This window comes from Propithecus coquereli, unplaced genomic scaffold (genome assembly GCF_000956105.1).
Source record: "Propithecus coquereli isolate 6110/MARCELLA unplaced genomic scaffold, Pcoq_1.0 Scaffold1, whole genome shotgun sequence".
In the NCBI taxonomy this organism is placed as follows: Eukaryota; Metazoa; Chordata; class Mammalia; order Primates; family Indriidae; genus Propithecus; species Propithecus coquereli.
In genome coordinates, this window is record NW_012133857.1 from 1,071,570 (window position 1) to 1,089,744 (window position 18,175).

The 18,175-nt window shown below is 40.0% G+C and overlaps 1 protein-coding gene across 1 annotated transcript in view; it reads left to right on the plus strand.

The window, feature by feature from the left end:
- The window catches only part of MLH1 (mutL homolog 1), a 47,265-nt gene that overhangs the window by 2,531 nt on the left and 26,559 nt on the right, over positions 1-18,175 (plus strand). The window contains exons 3-11 of the mRNA XM_012665300.1: positions 2,170-2,268; positions 5,254-5,327; positions 6,945-7,017; positions 8,177-8,268; positions 9,668-9,710; positions 9,861-9,949; positions 12,339-12,451; positions 15,102-15,195; positions 17,388-17,541. Coding sequence (XP_012520754.1) covers positions 2,170-2,268; positions 5,254-5,327; positions 6,945-7,017; positions 8,177-8,268; positions 9,668-9,710; positions 9,861-9,949; positions 12,339-12,451; positions 15,102-15,195; positions 17,388-17,541 — 831 coding nt within the window. The remainder of the gene's footprint in view (positions 1-2,169; positions 2,269-5,253; positions 5,328-6,944; positions 7,018-8,176; positions 8,269-9,667; positions 9,711-9,860; positions 9,950-12,338; positions 12,452-15,101; positions 15,196-17,387; positions 17,542-18,175) is intronic.

Genomic DNA, 18,175 nt, shown 5'->3' on the forward strand with positions numbered 1-18,175 from the left:
TTAAATTGAGTCATTCAGGAAGGCTTCAATATGGATGTGATATTTGAGGAGAGATCTAATGGAGGTCAAGGAACAAGTAATGAGGCTGTTTAAAGGATAAGTGTTCTGGGCAGAGAGAACAGTAAATGCAAAGATCATGAAATGGTATGCCTGACATGTTTACTAATTAAAGAATAACTTCCATTCTCCTCCCTCCTCCCAGGCCCTGGCAGCCACCATTCTACTTTCTGTCTCTATGAATTTGACTACTCTAGGAACCTCATGTAAGAGGAATCATACAATGTTTGTGCTTTTATGACTGACTTATTTCACTTAACATAATGTCTTCACGGTTCATCCATATTGTAGAATGTGTCAAATTTTCATTCCTACTTAAGGCTGGGTATTATTTCATTTTGTTTATCCATTCATCTGTTGATGGACATGACCAACTTCCAGATGGAAGTATGCTGACATGACCAGCAAGGAGGCCCATGTGCCTAGAGAGTGAGGAGGGAAGAGTAACAGATACTGTCTGAGGGAGAACATATAGGTCCTTCTGGGCCGTGGTAAAATCTTTTTAGCTTTTATCATGAATGTGGTAGGTTATTAGAGGTTTTTAAGCAAAGAGATTACATGGTGTGGTGAGTCTTATTTTTTAAAAAATCCTTTGTCTACTATATGGAAAATAGACTGCAGAAGAACAGGGCAGAAACATTGAGGAGGCTCTTACAGCAGTCCAAGAGTGGGGTGGTGACAGTGCCTTGGACCAGTTTGGTCGCAGTGGAGGTGTAAGAATCAGTGAGATTCTGGGTTGCTTATGAAGGCAAAGCTCTCAGAATTTGCTGATGTAGGGTGTGAGAGAAAGAGGAGTCAAGAATGATTTCAAGGTTTTGGCCTATGTAAATGGCAAAAAGAGTTGCCATTTACCAAGGTAGGAAAGCCTATGGAGAGGGAGGTTTGGGGGAAGATCAGAAGTTCATTTTGGGGCATATTAAGTTTAAGTCATGTATTAGTTGAATGTGTGTGTGAGTCTGGAGTGCAGGGGAGAGGTTTCCATTATGATGGTATTGAAAGCCTTGACACTCACATGAGGAAATACTCAACATTGTTAGTCATTGGGTAAATCAAATAAAAACCACAAAGATACCAATTCATACCCATTAGGATGACTATTATTAAAAAAACTAATGTGTTGATGAGAATGTAGTGAAATTGGAATTCTTGTGCATTGCTGGTGGGAATGTAAAATAATATAGCTACTGTGGAAAATGGTGTGGTGATTCCTCAAAAAATTAAACACAATTTCTATATGGTCCAGCAATTTCACTTCTGGATATATACCCAAAAGAAATGAAAGTAGGGACTCAAACAGATTTTTGTACTCTCATATTCATAGCAGCATTATTTACAATAGCTGAAAGGTGAAAGCAACCCAAGTGTCCTTCAGCAGATGAATGGATAAACAAAATGAAAAAATACTCAGCCTTAAGTAGGAATGAAAATTTGACACATTCTACAATGTGAATGAACCTTGAAGACATTATGTTAAGTGAAATAAGTCAGTCATAAAAGGACAAATATTGTATGATTCCTCTTACATGAGGTTCCTAGAGTAGTCAAATTCATAGAGACAGAAAGTAGAATGGTGGTTGCCAGGGCTAGGAAGGAAGGAGGAGAATGGAAGTCATTCTTTAATGGGTAAAGAGTTTTAGTTTTGGGGAGAAGATGAAAAAGTTCTGGAGATGGATGGTGGTGATAGATGCATAGCAGTGTGAATGTACTTAATGCCATAGAACTGTACACTTAAAAATGGTTAAGATGGAAAAGTTTGTTATATATTTTTTACTACTATTTTAAAAATTATCTGTAGATTTTTAATAAAGAAGTTTTCTATTTAAAAAAAAAAGCCATGAGACTGAATGAGATCATCAAGAGAGTGAGTGTAGATAGAGAAGAGGTCCAATGATGGAGTACTAGGTGACTCCAGTATCAGGTGGTAGGGACATGAGATGGGGACAGCAAATGACACTAAGAAGGAGCAACCTAATCAGAAAGGATGACGAGAGGATAATATGGTATTCTGAATGCCAAGTGAGGAAGTTACTGCTAATTTAAAAAATCCAAAAAGATTTGGAAAAATGAGTAACATGATTATTTACTCATTTTTTTTTTTTTTTTATCTAATAGAAAGAAGATCTGGATATTGTGTGTGAGAGGTTCACAACAAGTAAACTGCAATCCTTTGAGGATTTATCCAGTATTTCTACCTATGGCTTTCGGGGTGAGGTAAGCTAAGGATTAAACAAATGTGAAATATCATCTTGCGATGAGGCTGCCATTTGTCAGTATGTATTTCTCAACATAGGTAAATAAGATTTGGTACTTTTTACTTGTCATATACATGCAAATCTGAACAAGCTTAATTAACTTTAACTTTCCAAGACTGAGAATTGTTCATAAATGAACTGTTTTATAGTAGACCTCAGATATTATGTGTCTCTTGATGGAAGTGCCCAACACCATCTCTGAAGTTTTCTTCTCAAAAAGCAAATGTGAATCTGATCGGTACTTAGATCTAAGTGCCAACATATGGAAACTAGGGGACAGGGGAGCATGGTAAATGATACTGAGGTTGGGAAACTACATGACAAAAGACTTGATATGAATGAGGCCTAATGTATAGATCTTACCTAAATCTTGATTTAAGCAAACTGTAAAAAAAAAATTTTGAGACAGAGATATGTGAACACATATTATTTGATGGTAGTAAGGAGAGATTATTAATTTTCTTGGTATTTTTATTTTATCATGAGTATTTTTTTTTGAGTATCTTTTAAGGTACATACTGAAATGTTTGTGGATGAAATTATGTGATGTATCGTAGGAATATATGATATAGAAAATAGATAAAAATATTTTAAAGACTAAAATAGGATCTTATACTTTATGACTTAATTCCTTATGGATATGTTTTCACCCAATAGAGGCCTACAGAGTTTTTTCATGGCTACGTAGTATTCTGTGTATGTACTGTACTTTGTTTAAATGGTTTCCTGTTGAACATTTATGCTCTGTGCCATTTTTTCCTGTTTAAGGCTCTGATGAATATTCTTATACACACATCTACGTTTTGTTTATTAATATTTCCTTAGTATACATTTATAGCAATAATATTCTTAGGTAAAAAATGCATTATTTTAAAAACTTTGTATTAGTTTCCTATTGCTGCCAAAAAAAATTGCCACAAATTTAGTGGCGTAAAACAACACAAATTTACGATCTTACTGTTCTGGAGTTCAGAAGATTTGGGTCTCACTGGACTAAAAATCAAGGTTTTGACAGGGCTATGTTCCTTTCTGGAGGCTCTAGCGGACCAGAGAAACTATTTAGAGTAGTTATTTTGGGGGAATGAGAGTGAAGATGGGAGAGAGGAAAAGAGCCTGTTCCTTTTCGTTTTGGGCTTTTCTGTAGTTTTTGAATTTTTTTTTATCATGTGCATGTATTACTTTTATTTAATTTTTAGAAAATAAAAGGCAACTGTGACCCAATCACTGTAATTTGGATCAATTAAATCAAAACAGGGTGGTCTCAAGTACCTTCTTTCTCACAGTAACCCTCAGATTGTTCCAGGTAGGGGCAATTTCCAAGAGATGGTTCACCCTGAGGCTGCACCTGATTTAAAGTATGCCTCAGGTCAAGCTCTAGGAACGCAGTTTCATTCTGGCTTTGCAATTCCCTGAGACAGTTTCTAAGCCCCCGTAGCCTTAGCCCAGTTGTAGGATATCTTTGGGGTTATTATTTCACTGTAATTATACAGGGAAGATTTATTGAAGGATTTCTGTGTGCTAGTCATGGTCCTGATCACTTTGTATATATTAACGCCTACTCCTGACAATAACTCTGCAGAGTAGGTTCATTTCTCACCCTGTTTTACATGAGGAAACTGACATAGAGATTAAGAAACATGGCCAGGCACACAGCTAAAAAGTGGCAGAGTGGGGAATAGAACCTGGGCAGTTTGACTCCACAGTCTGTGCTGCTGTCCACTTGCTCTCCTGCTGATAAAAAGGCCCCTGAAGCAGCAGGACTATCTGTTGTGCTCTGTGTAGTGGCACTCTTTCTTCCTGGTGTGATATTGTATTGTTCTACTGTGCATTTTTAATGTCCTTCCTTACACAGGCCTCAAAATCATGTACATTTTTTAATGATGAAAATTAACTCAATTACATAAACCAGGGAAATCCAGCTAGGACCTGGTCATGTCTGAGCCTGAGCCATGTTTCCTTTAATGAAATGAACCTGCTGTGGCTGAACTCACTGTCTACTGAGATACTCTCACACAGACACCATCATATCACAGTTCCCGGGTTGCATCCTTACATACTGTGAGGTCCTTCTTATGAAAAGAGATACAGATCCCACGGGGCCAAGAAACCACTCTTGATTTATAAGAGAGAAAAACTGGTCATGGATTTTTAAAATTTGTTATATCTTAATTGCATAGTTTTAAATTTACATTTCTAAACTTTATAATTGCTTATATAAAACAATTTTGAGTAATAATATACAACACTATTTTGAACAATTCCATTGTCAATTTCTGAAGACAAGTTTTTAAATTATTGGAAGACACATTGAGAATATTATTAAACATGCCTATAGTTCTACCACCTTAGTACAATTACTGTTCACACATTAATGTTTTAGTGTGTTTCCTTTTAGCCTTTTTTATATATATTTTTCCCTAATTCTAGTAATTAGGATACAGATTCAGTTTGATATGCTTTATTTTTAACATGTGATCAAAAGGAATGAGCACTCACACCTGTAATCCTAGCACTCTGGGAGGCCGAGACAGGCGGATTGTTTGAGCTCAGGAGTTCGAAACCAGCCTGAGCAAGAGCGAGACCCCGTCTCTACTAAAAAGAGAAAGAAATTAATCGAACAACTAAAAATACATAGAAAAAATTAGCCGGGCATGGTGGTGCATGCCTGTAGTCCCAGCTACTCGGGAGGCTGAGGCAGGCGGATCCCTTGAGCCCAGGAGTTTGAGGTTGCTGTGAGCTAGGATGACGCCATGGCACTCTAGCCCGGACAAAAGAGTGAGATTCTGTCTCAAAAAAAAAAAAAGGAATGAGCAAAGTGCTCATCGTTGCCACATGTTAATACAAAATAGAACAGGCAATTTAGATAACCTTTCCCTTTGATGAGATGACAGTGGGTGACCTAGCCATGAGTTTTTCTTTCAGTCCATTTCCTTTTCTTCTTTAGGCTTTGGCTAGCATAAGCCATGTGGCTCACGTTACTATTACAACCAAAACAGCTGATGGAAAGTGTGCATACAGGTAGAGTGCTGACTTCTTTTATTCCTATGTATTCATCCTGAAATTGTACTTTTTGCCTGAATCTCAGAGTCATCCTATCTAAACACTAGTGTTATCTTTTTTGGCTGAGATTTTGGGTAAGTTTTCTTTCTTCCTTAAGAATAGATTGATAATCCACAGGGATGATTATTATGTGATAGTCTTAATTCATGAATTCTTAAAAGATAAGATGTAACATACTACAGGTACCTAGCAAAGTGTCTGTTGCACATAGGTATTCTAAATAAATGATAGCTGTGTTGTTGTTTCTGCCCCTCTGGCCTTCAGGAGGATATTGCTTTGGGCTGATTACAGGGCTGTGACTGGGATGCTGAAGGCTCACATTTCCTTAGCTGACTCTTGAGCCATCAGCTCCCTGCCACCTATGCTGGCTTGCTTTCCTGTGAGTCGCTGCTGGCTGGCTGCTGTGCTGGCACAGTTTTCAGAGACTGAAGAATGGCCTTGGAACAGAACAAAAGCAGATTCAAGCAATGAAACTCGTATCTTTGTTTTTGTGAGCACTGGCCATTCATTAGTTGAAAACTGGTAGAAGTACCTAATTTATGCCAAAAAAGAGAATTTTTTTTTTAATTATACAGATTGTAAATTTAAAGGGAAAATAGCTTCAACAAAGCACAATTCTGTTTGTTTCTTGGCCTTCTTTAACAGATAACTATGTGAAGTAATGGAAGGTGGAGATTTCAGAGTATACAACACTGTTGCTAAGGGAGTTTGTATGGATTGTAATTGCCCTAGGGTCTAGGTGGGCTGATATAATTAGAATCCTTTCTCACAAACTGGGGAAATAATTGTGAGTTAATGTCTCCCTAGGTAGCCTGGGACACAAGTCCCATTTCTTGATCTCTGGGGTTGTGTTTGCTCCTGCCTGGGTCCTCTAGTGGTTCCCCTTCTGTGGCAACCAGCACCCTCCAGTGTTCTCAGTCTTCCTTTCCAGCCTCTTCTCTCCACACATTCCCAGCTACCATATATTCTAAAGTCTATGCTTTTATTTATGTTTTTCCCTTCCTGGGTAGTCTTTCTTGCCATGCCCACCTGAAACTATTTTTCCCTGAAGGCCAGATTGCATCCCAGAAAGCATCCCAGAATTGTCATCTCTTCTGGGATGCTTTCACCCATTCTTGCTCCCATGCCAGGCTGAATAGTTCCTTCTCTAGATCACTTAGCACATTGTTCTACGCTTAGGTAAAAATCTATTCCCTTGCCAGACAAGAGCTTTCCAAGACCTTTCTTTATTACCAGGACCTCCTCAGGCCTGACATGTGGTAGCTCTGCAATAAATGATTGTGAAATTACTGAAAAATTTTATCATTATCTTAAGCAATGGCAAAACTATTGTTTGGTAGCTGAGAACTCAGCAACTGGAAAGCAGATTTTGCTAGATGAACAGATTTCTTAATCTGATTAGAATGATTATAGAAGTAGTAGAAAAATAAATAGTAAAATGATAAGTAATTACGACAACATATAAAATGGCTATTTTTTAATCTGATGTTAGTATGATTTTCTTTTCTCCCCTTTGGATAAGTATTTATCTCTATTTCTGTTGGATATTAATAATTGCATATATTTTCTCATTAGAGCAAGTTACTCAGATGGAAAACTAAAAGCTCCTCCTAAACCATGTGCAGGCAATCAGGGGACCCAGATCACGGTAAGAATGGTGGATGGGAAAGTAAATTACTGAAAAAGAGCTTTGTATAAATATTGAAATAAAATGTAAAATTGAGTTTTCAGAGTAATAATAAGATGAATTTTTGTAGCTAATGGAGGCCCCAAGATATCACCCTCTAAGCAAGAGAAATGATTATTGGCTTGGCAGATTAATGATTTGTGGCATGGCAGCATGCTCACCCTCTTTCTTTTTTAAGGGGCTGGGAGATTCTTTATTGGATTGGCAGAAATCAGTGGCAGAGTAGTTGGCAATGAAAGAAGATTAAGCTTGGCTTTAGACGATGTAGGTTAGAGCCCCAGCCTTGTCACTCAATGGTTGTGTGTTCAGAGGCAAATTACTTAACATGCCTTACCCTTAGTTTTCTTGTCTGTCAAATGGAACAAAGAATACTTGCCCTCTTGCCTTAAAGGGTGTTTGGTGAGACATGACTATATCTTTAAGCAGGAGGATGTCAGCATGCTGCCTGTGTCTATGGTGCCTCAGTTGGTCTCTTTCCATTCTGTGATTCCACAGAGCACCCCACTGTAATGCTATGCATCCTGCCCCTCCACCTTCTTAGCCCCAGCTAGAGCACATCTCCCTGAAGGCCATTTTAACCTGCCTAACTCCCAGGCATAAGGAGACAGACTGGAGACAGAAAAGAATGTGAGCTTCACAGTGCATGTTAAGAGAGATCCTGTACCAGGGTAACCAAGTATGATTTTCAAGAACTCCAAATGATTTCAGAAATTTTATGATTATTCTTAGTTCGAAAAATATTTTTGAATGCCATGTACTATTATAATTGTTTGTAAATTTTCATGTGTGCCTTACTAATTCATATGCTCTCCTGAGCAAGATCATGCTTTATTTGTCTTCATATTTTCAGCACAAAGCAAAGAGCGTGGCATAGAGAGAACCCCCAGTACATATTTGAGAAATCAATCAATGCATGTATGAGGCAGGAAAAATGTCTTTTAATTCCTTTGTTAATTCTGTCCTATCCCTTGCTCCCTCCCCCAGTCAGTGCTTAGAACTGTGCTGTTGGTAAACGTAATTGGATTCACTACCTTAAGACCCAGCTTTATAGCTGGACAACTTGGATTTTTATTTCCATGTGCTTCTATGAATTTACAAGAAAAATCAATCTTCTGTTCAGGTGGAGGACCTTTTTTACAACATATCCACGAGGAGGAAAGCTTTAAAACATCCAAGTGAAGAGTATGGGAAAATTTTGGAAGTTGTTGGCAGGTAACAGTCCAAAATCTGGGAGGTGGGTCTCTGAGATCTGTCACCAAAGGAATGTGTCCCAGCGCTTACAAATTGAGAGCAATTGCTAAGATTGGTGACAGACAGCAAGACTAGCTTACAAATTATTTCTGGTCAAGGTTTAGTCACCAATTCTGGGCTTTCTCTCATCTCCCCAGAAAAGACCAGTTGGTCTTTATGTCAATGAGGGTTCTTTGGTGGCAAGCAAAACAAACTGACTGTAGTTAACTTGAGCTGAAAAGAAATGTGTTGGAAGGCTAGGAGTTACATACCAAGTGGAAAAAAGTGTGGACAGCTACTCCTTGGAGAGGACAAGAACCAAGGTGCCTCCGGGACTTAATGTCATGACCCTGCTCCAATTGTTTTCATTCTTTTCCTGACATTGCTTTAGAGTCTTTTTGCTGGGAGACTGCATTTAATTGGCATAGCTTGGGTCACACCATCATTACCCACATCTATGGGGAGAAGGTTTCTTGATTGGTAGTCTTACTCAGGGTGCATCAAGTGGAATGGGATGGAGGTAGTTTCCCAAAGGAAGATTAGAAGCTGTTTCCAGAAGGAGGAAAGGGAGTTCAGGGCAAATGAAAACAACAGCTTAATCTACTGGTACAAATGGCTCCAGCATAGGCTGTCTAAACCCACATGTCCTTAAATTGTAATAGGGATGTGTTGACTATTTTTCAGTATTTCTGAAAAATCTGAAATGAATCAAACATTTGCCCATCATAAAATGGCACAGGCTCATACATCAAGTTACTTTGCTTTTTCCTGGAATTGTATAAATCAGTGCCAGAATATTCGTTAACTGAAAATAAAGGAGTTCTGGTTGGCTATTTTGGCTCTAGGTATGGTAAAGTGAGTTATTGTTACTTAATAAATTCATTTTGGTAGACACAATCCTTCAGTTCATAGGGCCATGGAGGGAGGAGTAGTGAATAATGGCCAACCAAGAAAGAAGGGACAGAAAGAAGCCAGTGAAGAGTGGGTGTATTAAGGGCTCTGAGAGAGAATAGAAGCGTATGGGTGTTGTGAGAGCTGGGTTCAAGGTGTCCTTGAGGCAAACCAGACCTTTTAGGACACTGAAAATAAAACTACAGTTGAAGAGATAATGGCGAGATATCCTTGAGTCTAATCAGCAACCTATAAAAGCAGAGGGTACTGTGTTTTGTTTGATTCAGTCACATTTAGCATTGATATCTCCATCAAGCCTGTTGGTTTATTTTTCTGTTGGTAAAATAGGATGTATCGAGTGTTTTTGTTTGTATACACCTTTGTTTAGATCACTCAAGTCCACCAATTGGTTCAACTAAATGGGGGCTCTGACATCTTTGTACACTTGGCTACTCTTCGCTTACTCTTTTATTTTGTTTTTCTTTTCCAGGTATTCAATACACAATTCGGGCATTAGTTTCTCAGTTAAAAAAGTAAGTTCTTGATTTATGGGAACGGTTTTGTATTATGAAAAGAGAAGGGGGGATTTTTAATATATATTTTGCCTGTGGAGATAAGGTGTATGATGTTTCAATGACAACTGTGAGACAGTAAGTCCTTGTATCTTCTATTCTGTTTATCAGCAAGGTGAGACAGTAGCTGACATTAGAACACTACCCAGTGCCACAACCGTGGACAATATTCGCTCCATCTTTGGAAATGCTGTTAGTCGGTATGTTGATAAGTTATATATAAAAAACCTTTTGCATTTCTTGTCTTGGTTTATCATTGCATCACATCATTTTACAATCTGTCAAAATAGTACCTGTGTTAACAGTTTGCTTTAGTCAAATACACAGGCTTGTTTTTAGGCTTCAGATTCATTAATAGAGTCATTATTTCATGTAATCAGTGCTTCCTGGGTGCATGTTATCTCCTAGATGCTGTGGCTATAAATCAGTGTGTTCTCTCTAGGTCTTAGTCTTCAAAGTATTTATAGTGCAGTAGAATTCTTCTATCCTCCAGTACTCTTTCTTTTCCCTGTATTTCCCTTATCATCACTTTAGGATTTCATTTATTTATCTATCATTGAACATTTATTAGTTATCTCCCATATTCCAGGCTTTGTGCTGGAAGTTATGGATATAAAGACAAATAAAATATTTCCTGCCCTTAAAGACTAGATTTGCAAGTGTCATCAAATATTCATTGTCAAGAAAAGCATAAGAGGGAAGTTGGGAAGTTGCTTGCATTATGGATTCCTCATTGTGTTCCCCCTCCATGTGTAAAATCCACCATTTCCATCACACATTCTTAGCTAATCTCAAGATTTTACAAAGCCCAAAGTGCGTATGTCATAATCTGAGGGGGAAAGTGCTAAGACCCTTCCATGTGCCAGGCATGCACCAGACGCTGTGGATACACCGATGACTGACACAGTCCCTCATTTCACTGTTGCCAGAAATCGTAAAAGCAACAGCAGTTGTCCCAGAACCCAATCTCTACTATCAAGAACAAATTATTTATTCTTTGAGCCAAATCAAATTCCTAATTAGGGAACAACGAGTTTGCTTTTAATTACCCATTTCTTTCTAATTAAGTGTTAATGAATTAATTTTTTTTAACTGTGTTCCCAGAGTGAGCTTTTATAGTGTAACTTTTAAGAGCTTCTTGACTAAATTTTAAGACTCAGAACAAGTTGTTGTGAAATTTAGAGGAACCGTATGAGATTAGAAATCCCCTAGGCGGGGCACGGTGGCTCACACCTGTAATCCTAGCACTCTGGGAGGCCGAGGCGGGTGGATTGTTTGAGCTCAGGAGTTCGAAACCAGCCTGAGCAAGAGTGAGACCCCGTCTCTACTAAAAAAAATAGAAAGAAATTATCTGAACAACTAAAAATATATAGAAAAAATTAGCCGGGCATGGTGGCGCGTGCCTGTAGTCCCAGCTACTCGGGAGGCTGAGGCAGAAGGATTGCTTGAGCCCAGGAGTTGAGGTTGCTGTGAGCTAGGCTGATGCCACGGCACTCACTCTAGCCAGGGCAAGAGAGTGAGACTCTGTCTCAAAAAAAAAAAAAAAAGAAAAGAAATCCCCTGGAGTAGCATTTCCCAAAGTAGGTTTCCAGAACACTAGCCTTTTGAGACATTTTGGGGAAAAAGTTTGCTGATTCAGTGTGTAGGAAATGTTGCAAGCCGCACCCTCCACTTAGAGATTCAGAGCACATACTACTGTATAAAAAGCTTCCCCCATCCATTCAGCAAACCCTTACTGAATGCGTGCTATTTACCAGGTGCTGTGCTATATCATGCAGATATAGAGAAAAAAGCAGAAATGACTCTTGCCCTCAAACAACTTTCTAGTTGGAAAAACACATGAAATAATTCTGCCTTTCATTAGCAGGTTGTGCTAGATGCCTGAGAGGAAACATACAGTGAGTGACGAGAGAGTATCTGGGGTCAGAGAGAGGGATAGTCACAGCAGGCTCTTTGAAGAAGTAATCATCGTTGAGATATGAAGGACAAGTAAAAATTAACTAGTTGTGCAATAGGTTAGGAGTAGAGATTTCCAGGCAGAGGGACCAGCACCTGGAAAGAAATGTGTGGCTTGTCTGAAGACTTCTTTTCTACTACTCATTAACCTCCCCTCCCCAGTAAACACACTCTGGGGAACCCCACACTGGAGCCACATTGTGGTGTTATTCAGTATAGTAATTCGGCAGAGATGAGTTTTTGGAATCTCATCTTTGGGTTGTAATTACTAAGATACATGGAAGTTTCAGTAAAATAAGGTCTCAGAGCTTGTACTCATTGTTAAATCCCAGTAATTAGAGTAGTGCCTGGCATATAGCATAAGTGCTTGAAAACACTGACTGGGCAGATGGGTGGGTGGATGGGTGGATGAATGGATGGATGGACAGATGGGTGGGTGTGTGGGTGCATGAACAGATGATGGATAGGTGATTGGGTGATCCCAGAGGACCTTAATTAACCAAGTCTCTGGAGTCCTCATTTGGCAAAGTTAGTTTATGGAAAGGGGCCCAGTGTCTTCTAATTCTGGTTCTTTCATAATATTTGAGTGTTCCAGTGTTTTCAGAAGGTTTGGAATTTCTCTTTTCTAACCAGAGAACTGATAGAAGTTGGGTGTGAGGATAAAACTTTGGCTTTCAAAATGAATGGCTACATATCCAATGCAAACTACTCAGTGAAGAAGTGCATCTTCTTACTCTTCATCAACCGTAAGTGAAAAAGAACCAAATAGGGAAATCCATCCACAGAGAATTTTATGGGACCCTGGAAAAATTCCTAATCCACAGGTTTGATCAAACACAGGGAAACCTCATGCCAAAGTTTGGTTTGATTAGGAGGTATTTATAAATTTTTGTTCTAAGTCTGTACTTAGCCTTTAAATACATGCTGTTACAGAGACTGGTTCTCAACTCTAAGAGGAAGCCAAGGAGAGGGCATCACAGGCCCCTGTGAGCCAGTATACCTTCCTCATTTGCTGACATAGGAGGCTTTACAAGCAGGCCCTAGGCAGAGCTTTGCTCTGCCCTTAGATCATGGGCCACTGTTTGAAAGTGCACAGTAGGACACAGAAGGAGGGGTACCTTGGGTATAGATATTGTCATTAAAGTAAAGAAATTGAATGCTAAGCCCTTTGAGAGTTTTCTTTTCAAAAAATGAGATATATGATGCAAAGAACAGTTCTAGAAATTAGGGAGGAAATTAACTAAATGAATTTGGATTTTTCTCAAATTCCTTTCAAGTCCTTATCTCTCTGCTGACATATTGTTGACATGATAGTTACTTATAAAGTAAGTACTATTTTGCATTGTTTCTTGTAACTTAATTGTATATTACAAGGTTTTGATAGTGATAGAGCAACAACAAATAATCCTACAGTGTGGCTCAGTTTTTCATTTTCCATTCAGAAACAAGATGCATCTTACCATGTGTTCAGTTTTCATCCTTTTTTTTTTTTTTTTTTGAGACAGAGTCTCACTGTGTTGCCTGGGCTAGAGTGCCGTGGCGTCATCTTAGCTCATAGCAACCTCACACTCCTGGGCTCAAGCGATCCTCCTGCCTCAGCCTCCCGAGTAGCTGGGACTACAGGCATGCGCCACCATGCCCGGCTAGTTTTTTCTATATATTTTTAGTTGTCCAATTAATTTCTTTCTATTTTTAGTAGAGACAGGGTCTCGCTCTTGCTCAGGCTGGTTTCGAACTCCTGAGCTCAAACAATCCGCCCGCCTCGGCCTCCCAGACAGCTAGGATTACAGGCGTGAGCCACCGTGCCCGGCCCAGTTTTCATCCTTTTTATCTTATGAGTCCTGTCTTTATTTTTTAAAGCATTTTGTAATAATTTTATATTAATAGTTTTTGCTTTGTTTGCTATTGGAAATGGTGTATTCCCTCCTTCCCTGTATAGCACTAAGCAGGCAGAAGTGTCTCAAAATGTGCATATTTTATAGCCGTTGTTCAAAGCAATGCAGGAACAGTGCAGAGAGAGCCAATCATTTTACAGACACATTCTGTTAAACTGATTCATATTAGTAGGATTTTTTCCTACTTCATTAAGAAGGACTGATATATAACAAAGCCTGATACATAACAAAGCTTGTTTTAATCAAGGCTCAGAATATGTTTTTCAATCATTTTTTCCTAACCATGAAGAATATGTGCTTTGTAACACATACATTGGCTGTAGGGTAGAGAGACAAAGTCACTGTAAGTGCTGTCTGGACTGGCCTCTGTCAGGGTTTCCATGGTGACTGCATACCGCAGTCTCTGCATTCCCATTAGCTAATCTGTTCACGATGCCAAGTTCCCAATAGCAAAGACAGGTCAGACTCTTACGCAAGCCATTCAGTTATCTACACACTGTGCAGGCTCACTCAGGTGGCAGGGACAAAGAACACTCCTTTAGCTTGTCTGGAGTTCAGAAATCTCAGCGGAGGGGCTCCAGCTGTGCTTTTGTCAGGGCCCACGCCTACTCCAGGCCTGTGTGATCAGGACACGTGTTACAGAGTACAGTTAAATTATTGAAGGGGACGTGGATGTGGTGAGCATTCAAAGAATAATAGTCTCCTCACTGATAAAATTATGGCCACTCTTGTTGGAAATAAAAAGACGTGACATACCCTTAGCTACAGTGACACAGGACAGCACATCATCAACAACTCATCTAAAATCTGTCTGGGAAGAAGGGAGAGGTATGTTTTCTGAAAATACATCTTTCTCTGATTTTAGGCTTCTGTCTCCCAGCCTTTATTGTTTTCTGCCCTCTCCAAACCTGCCTCATTTCCTAAATTACCTTAAACATACATACAGACGTTTGTACTGCCCGAAATTCTGGAAGACTCATCCTTCATAACTCAGTGTTGATACACCACTGTTGGAACTCCCTGAGCAGAGTTAGTTGCTCCCTCATCTCACCATTTATCACAAACCCCTCTATAATAGTGCTGACCCCTTGGGGTGGGAGTTAGTTTATTCACCGTTGTATTGTCTCCCAGCACTTGGCACATGTGATAGCCAGTATGTGTTGTAGAATGAAAAGTCTGAGAGCTGATGTCATACTCCCCATTGTGCCCAACGAGGGCAAAGCTAGTCCCCATGGGCTGATTGAGGGGAAGGGAAGTAGGGAGGCAGAGTTTATTGCCCCATCATGTTTTCTGCTACTTAGCTGAAAGGAGAGAGTCCCAAGCCCATAGTGAGATGCTGGGAAGTGGTAACAGGTAAAGGGCAGCCTTTCTTCCTGGGGATCTGATGTACACATCAGTCTGGAGCCCTTCCTCCTCAGGTGATTTTGTGGCTTGACATGAATGTGCACCTGTGATCTCACCCCTCTGGACAGTTTTGAACTGGTTACTTTCTGTTTTTTAGATCGTCTGGTAGACTCAACTTCCTTGAGGAAAGCCATAGAAACGGTGTATGCAGCTTATTTGCCCAAAAACACACATCCATTCCTGTACCTCAGGTAATGCAGCATCAAACTCCTCACCCAAGACTCACAGGGAACAGAAATTCTGTCAGCCTCTCCTGTTTGAAAGAGATGGCCTAGCTTCTTTAATAGCCCGATCAGAGTGAATCCCACACACCATTGTCACAGGATGTTCTGTCCCTTCTCACAGGTAAAAGGCACATTATTCACTAATTTAGCAGAACCTCACTGAGAGCCTCCCATGTGCCAGCCTGCTTTGTGTTGGCGACACAAAAGTGAATAACGTGTCTCGTCCTTCTGGAGTGGTTGATAGCTGGAGGGCCAAGGAGAAGCAGAGATGTGCTCAGGAGGCTCTGGATATTACTTCTGCCAGGGTCAATCCAGGAAGCGAAAATGGCTTTTTCCTTCCACGAAAGACAGTCTTCTGCTCTATGGAGATTCTCATCTTAGCCTCTCCATTGTTAATTGCCAAGAGTTTCACTAAAATAATTTAGCAGTCATATTTTAGCAGTCATAAATAATTTAACATTTGCATTAAACAGACCAAACCCCATTGTAGGTATTTGAAATACAGAATAAATACAAGGTACTCATGCTCTAAAGGAATTTAGTCTAGGGGCTGACTTAATGGAAGATGTCTTTGCGTTGTTTCTGGTTCTGCTACTAGCTTGTCTGTTTCACATTCTTAGCATTTTTATCATAGTATGACAAAAGGTCACTCTCTTAGTAACAGGGCCATTGTTTGTACAGGGCATGGTTCATACTAAAATGTCTTAAGTCTAAAACCTTTGCCCTCTGAATAGAAATTATGTTAGAGAGTTAATTTCTCTTTGTTCTAGTGATTTTTGGTTGTTTTTTTTTAAGTGATGGAGTCTTACTCTGTCACCCAGGCTGGAGTGCAGTGGCATAGTCAAAGCTCACTACAGCCTCAAACTTTTGGGCTCAAGTGATCATCCCACCTCAGCCTCCCAAGTAGCTAGGACTGTAAGCGTGAGCCACTGCACCTGGCTTCTTCGTTCTAGTTTTGATTGAAGGGGGAAAGGGAGTATTTGTGTAAAAATTGTGGTTAAAGGTAGTTTTTAGATTAAATGTAGAATTGTTGACTTCCTCTTGTTTTCCCTTGCAAGGTAATTAACGGGTCAAGTTATCACTTTGTTCCTTCTCTATATTAGTCAGAGTCCAAACAGGAGATAGAAACCATATAACATTTTTAACAGGGAGAGTTTAATATAAAAAATTACAAACAAGGGATTAGAGGGATAGGAGATTGGATAGTAAGAGGTGAAGACACAGGAATAGCAGATATAATGAGCAGCTGTTACCTGTCACCATGCTCAGAATGTGGATGTCAGGCCCCTGGCTGAGATGCAAACCTTATTGAGAGAATGCAGCTGTGGCTCACTGCGTGGTGGAGAAGTCGATTAGGTGTGCTCTCCTGGCATCACTCTAAGGGAGTGCTGGAGGGAACTGCCCACAAGTAGGGGCCATGTGCTGCTGGCAGCCTGTGCAAAGGAACTTGCAGAAGTCTGACAGAAACAAGTGCACCCTAACTTGACATAGAAACCCCTTCCTCCTCCAGTGTCCCTCCAGCTCTTTGCTGACAAAGCTTCACATTGCAATGCTCTGCTATCACAGAGCAAGCAATGAAAGATGGACTTGAAGTGAGGAAATAAATTGATATTAATAGCTGGCATGGTCTCTAAACTGACTTTTGTATTACGTTTTAATGCTAAAAGGTACTCTTGCAAATATTCTTGTTTCGACCCTCATATAATACTGAGAAGTAAGTAGGGAACCTGTGTTCATGGTTGTAGATGAGAAAACAAATCCAGAGAAGTTAAGTGACCTACCCAAGGTCATATAATAAGAAATTCCACTCGTTCTAAAATGAAGATAATTACAACATGTAATAAATGTGTCAGGTACATGCAAAGTGCTTCACATGAATTTAGTCCCTACCATAAACCTGAGAGAGGTAATGCTATTATGTCCACTTTACAAATGAAGAAACTGAAGCAAAGAAAGATGGTGTAACTTACCCAAAGCTACACAGCTCTTAAGTAGCAGAGCCAATGTTTGAACACAGTCACTTAGACTTGATCTTAAGATTTTGACCACAGTGTCATTTGCTCCCCCCACAAGTCTTCTGGCCACCACACATACCATGTGTAGATTTTTCCTCCAATCTCCCACCAGCTAAGATAATTGTTCCCTTTTTCTTCTGCCAGTTTAGAAATCAGCCCCCAGAATGTGGACGTCAATGTGCACCCCACAAAGCATGAAGTTCACTTCCTGCACGAGGAAAGCATCCTGGAGCGGGTGCAGCAGCACATTGAGAGCAAGCTCCTGGGCTCCAACTCCTCCAGGATGTACTTCACCCAGGTGAGGGCATTTCTCATCCAGCTGTTTCTCTGGTGCCTTTGCCAGTTTGAAATGTGCCCTGTCAGACGTGAGAGCCCAGATTTTTGCCTGTTACTTTAGAACTTTCTTTGCAAGTATTACTTTGGTAATACTTATTTTTATTTATTTATTTAGAGACAGGGTCTTCCTATGTTGCCCAGGCTGGTCTCAAACTCTGGGCTCAAGCAGCCCTCCTGCCTCATCTTCCCAAGTAGCTGGGACTGTAGGCACGTGCCACCATGCCCCATCCTAATTACTTTCTTTTAGGAATATTTTCTTCTTTGAACCTAATTATGAAGATATTGTGCCATTGTTCCTGGGCCTAGAAGCATGAGGCCTGAGCTCATTTTCTCATTTTGCCTCCATCTGAGACCTTAGACCAACTTCCTAGGAAACAAGCCGTCTGAAAATGGGATAAGGTCCTCCTTCAGTGCGTTCTTCTCCACTGAAGATGTTCAGGAGGAAGCTGGTCCCACCTATACAGGGCAGAGTAGAGGGGCCGGGCCCCAGGGAGCAGTGGGAAGAGTGGAAAGAGCAGGGGCTTTAGTGTCAGAACTCTCTTACCAGCCATGTGACTAACCTTCCCTGGCCTCCATGTCTACCTCAGTAAAGATAG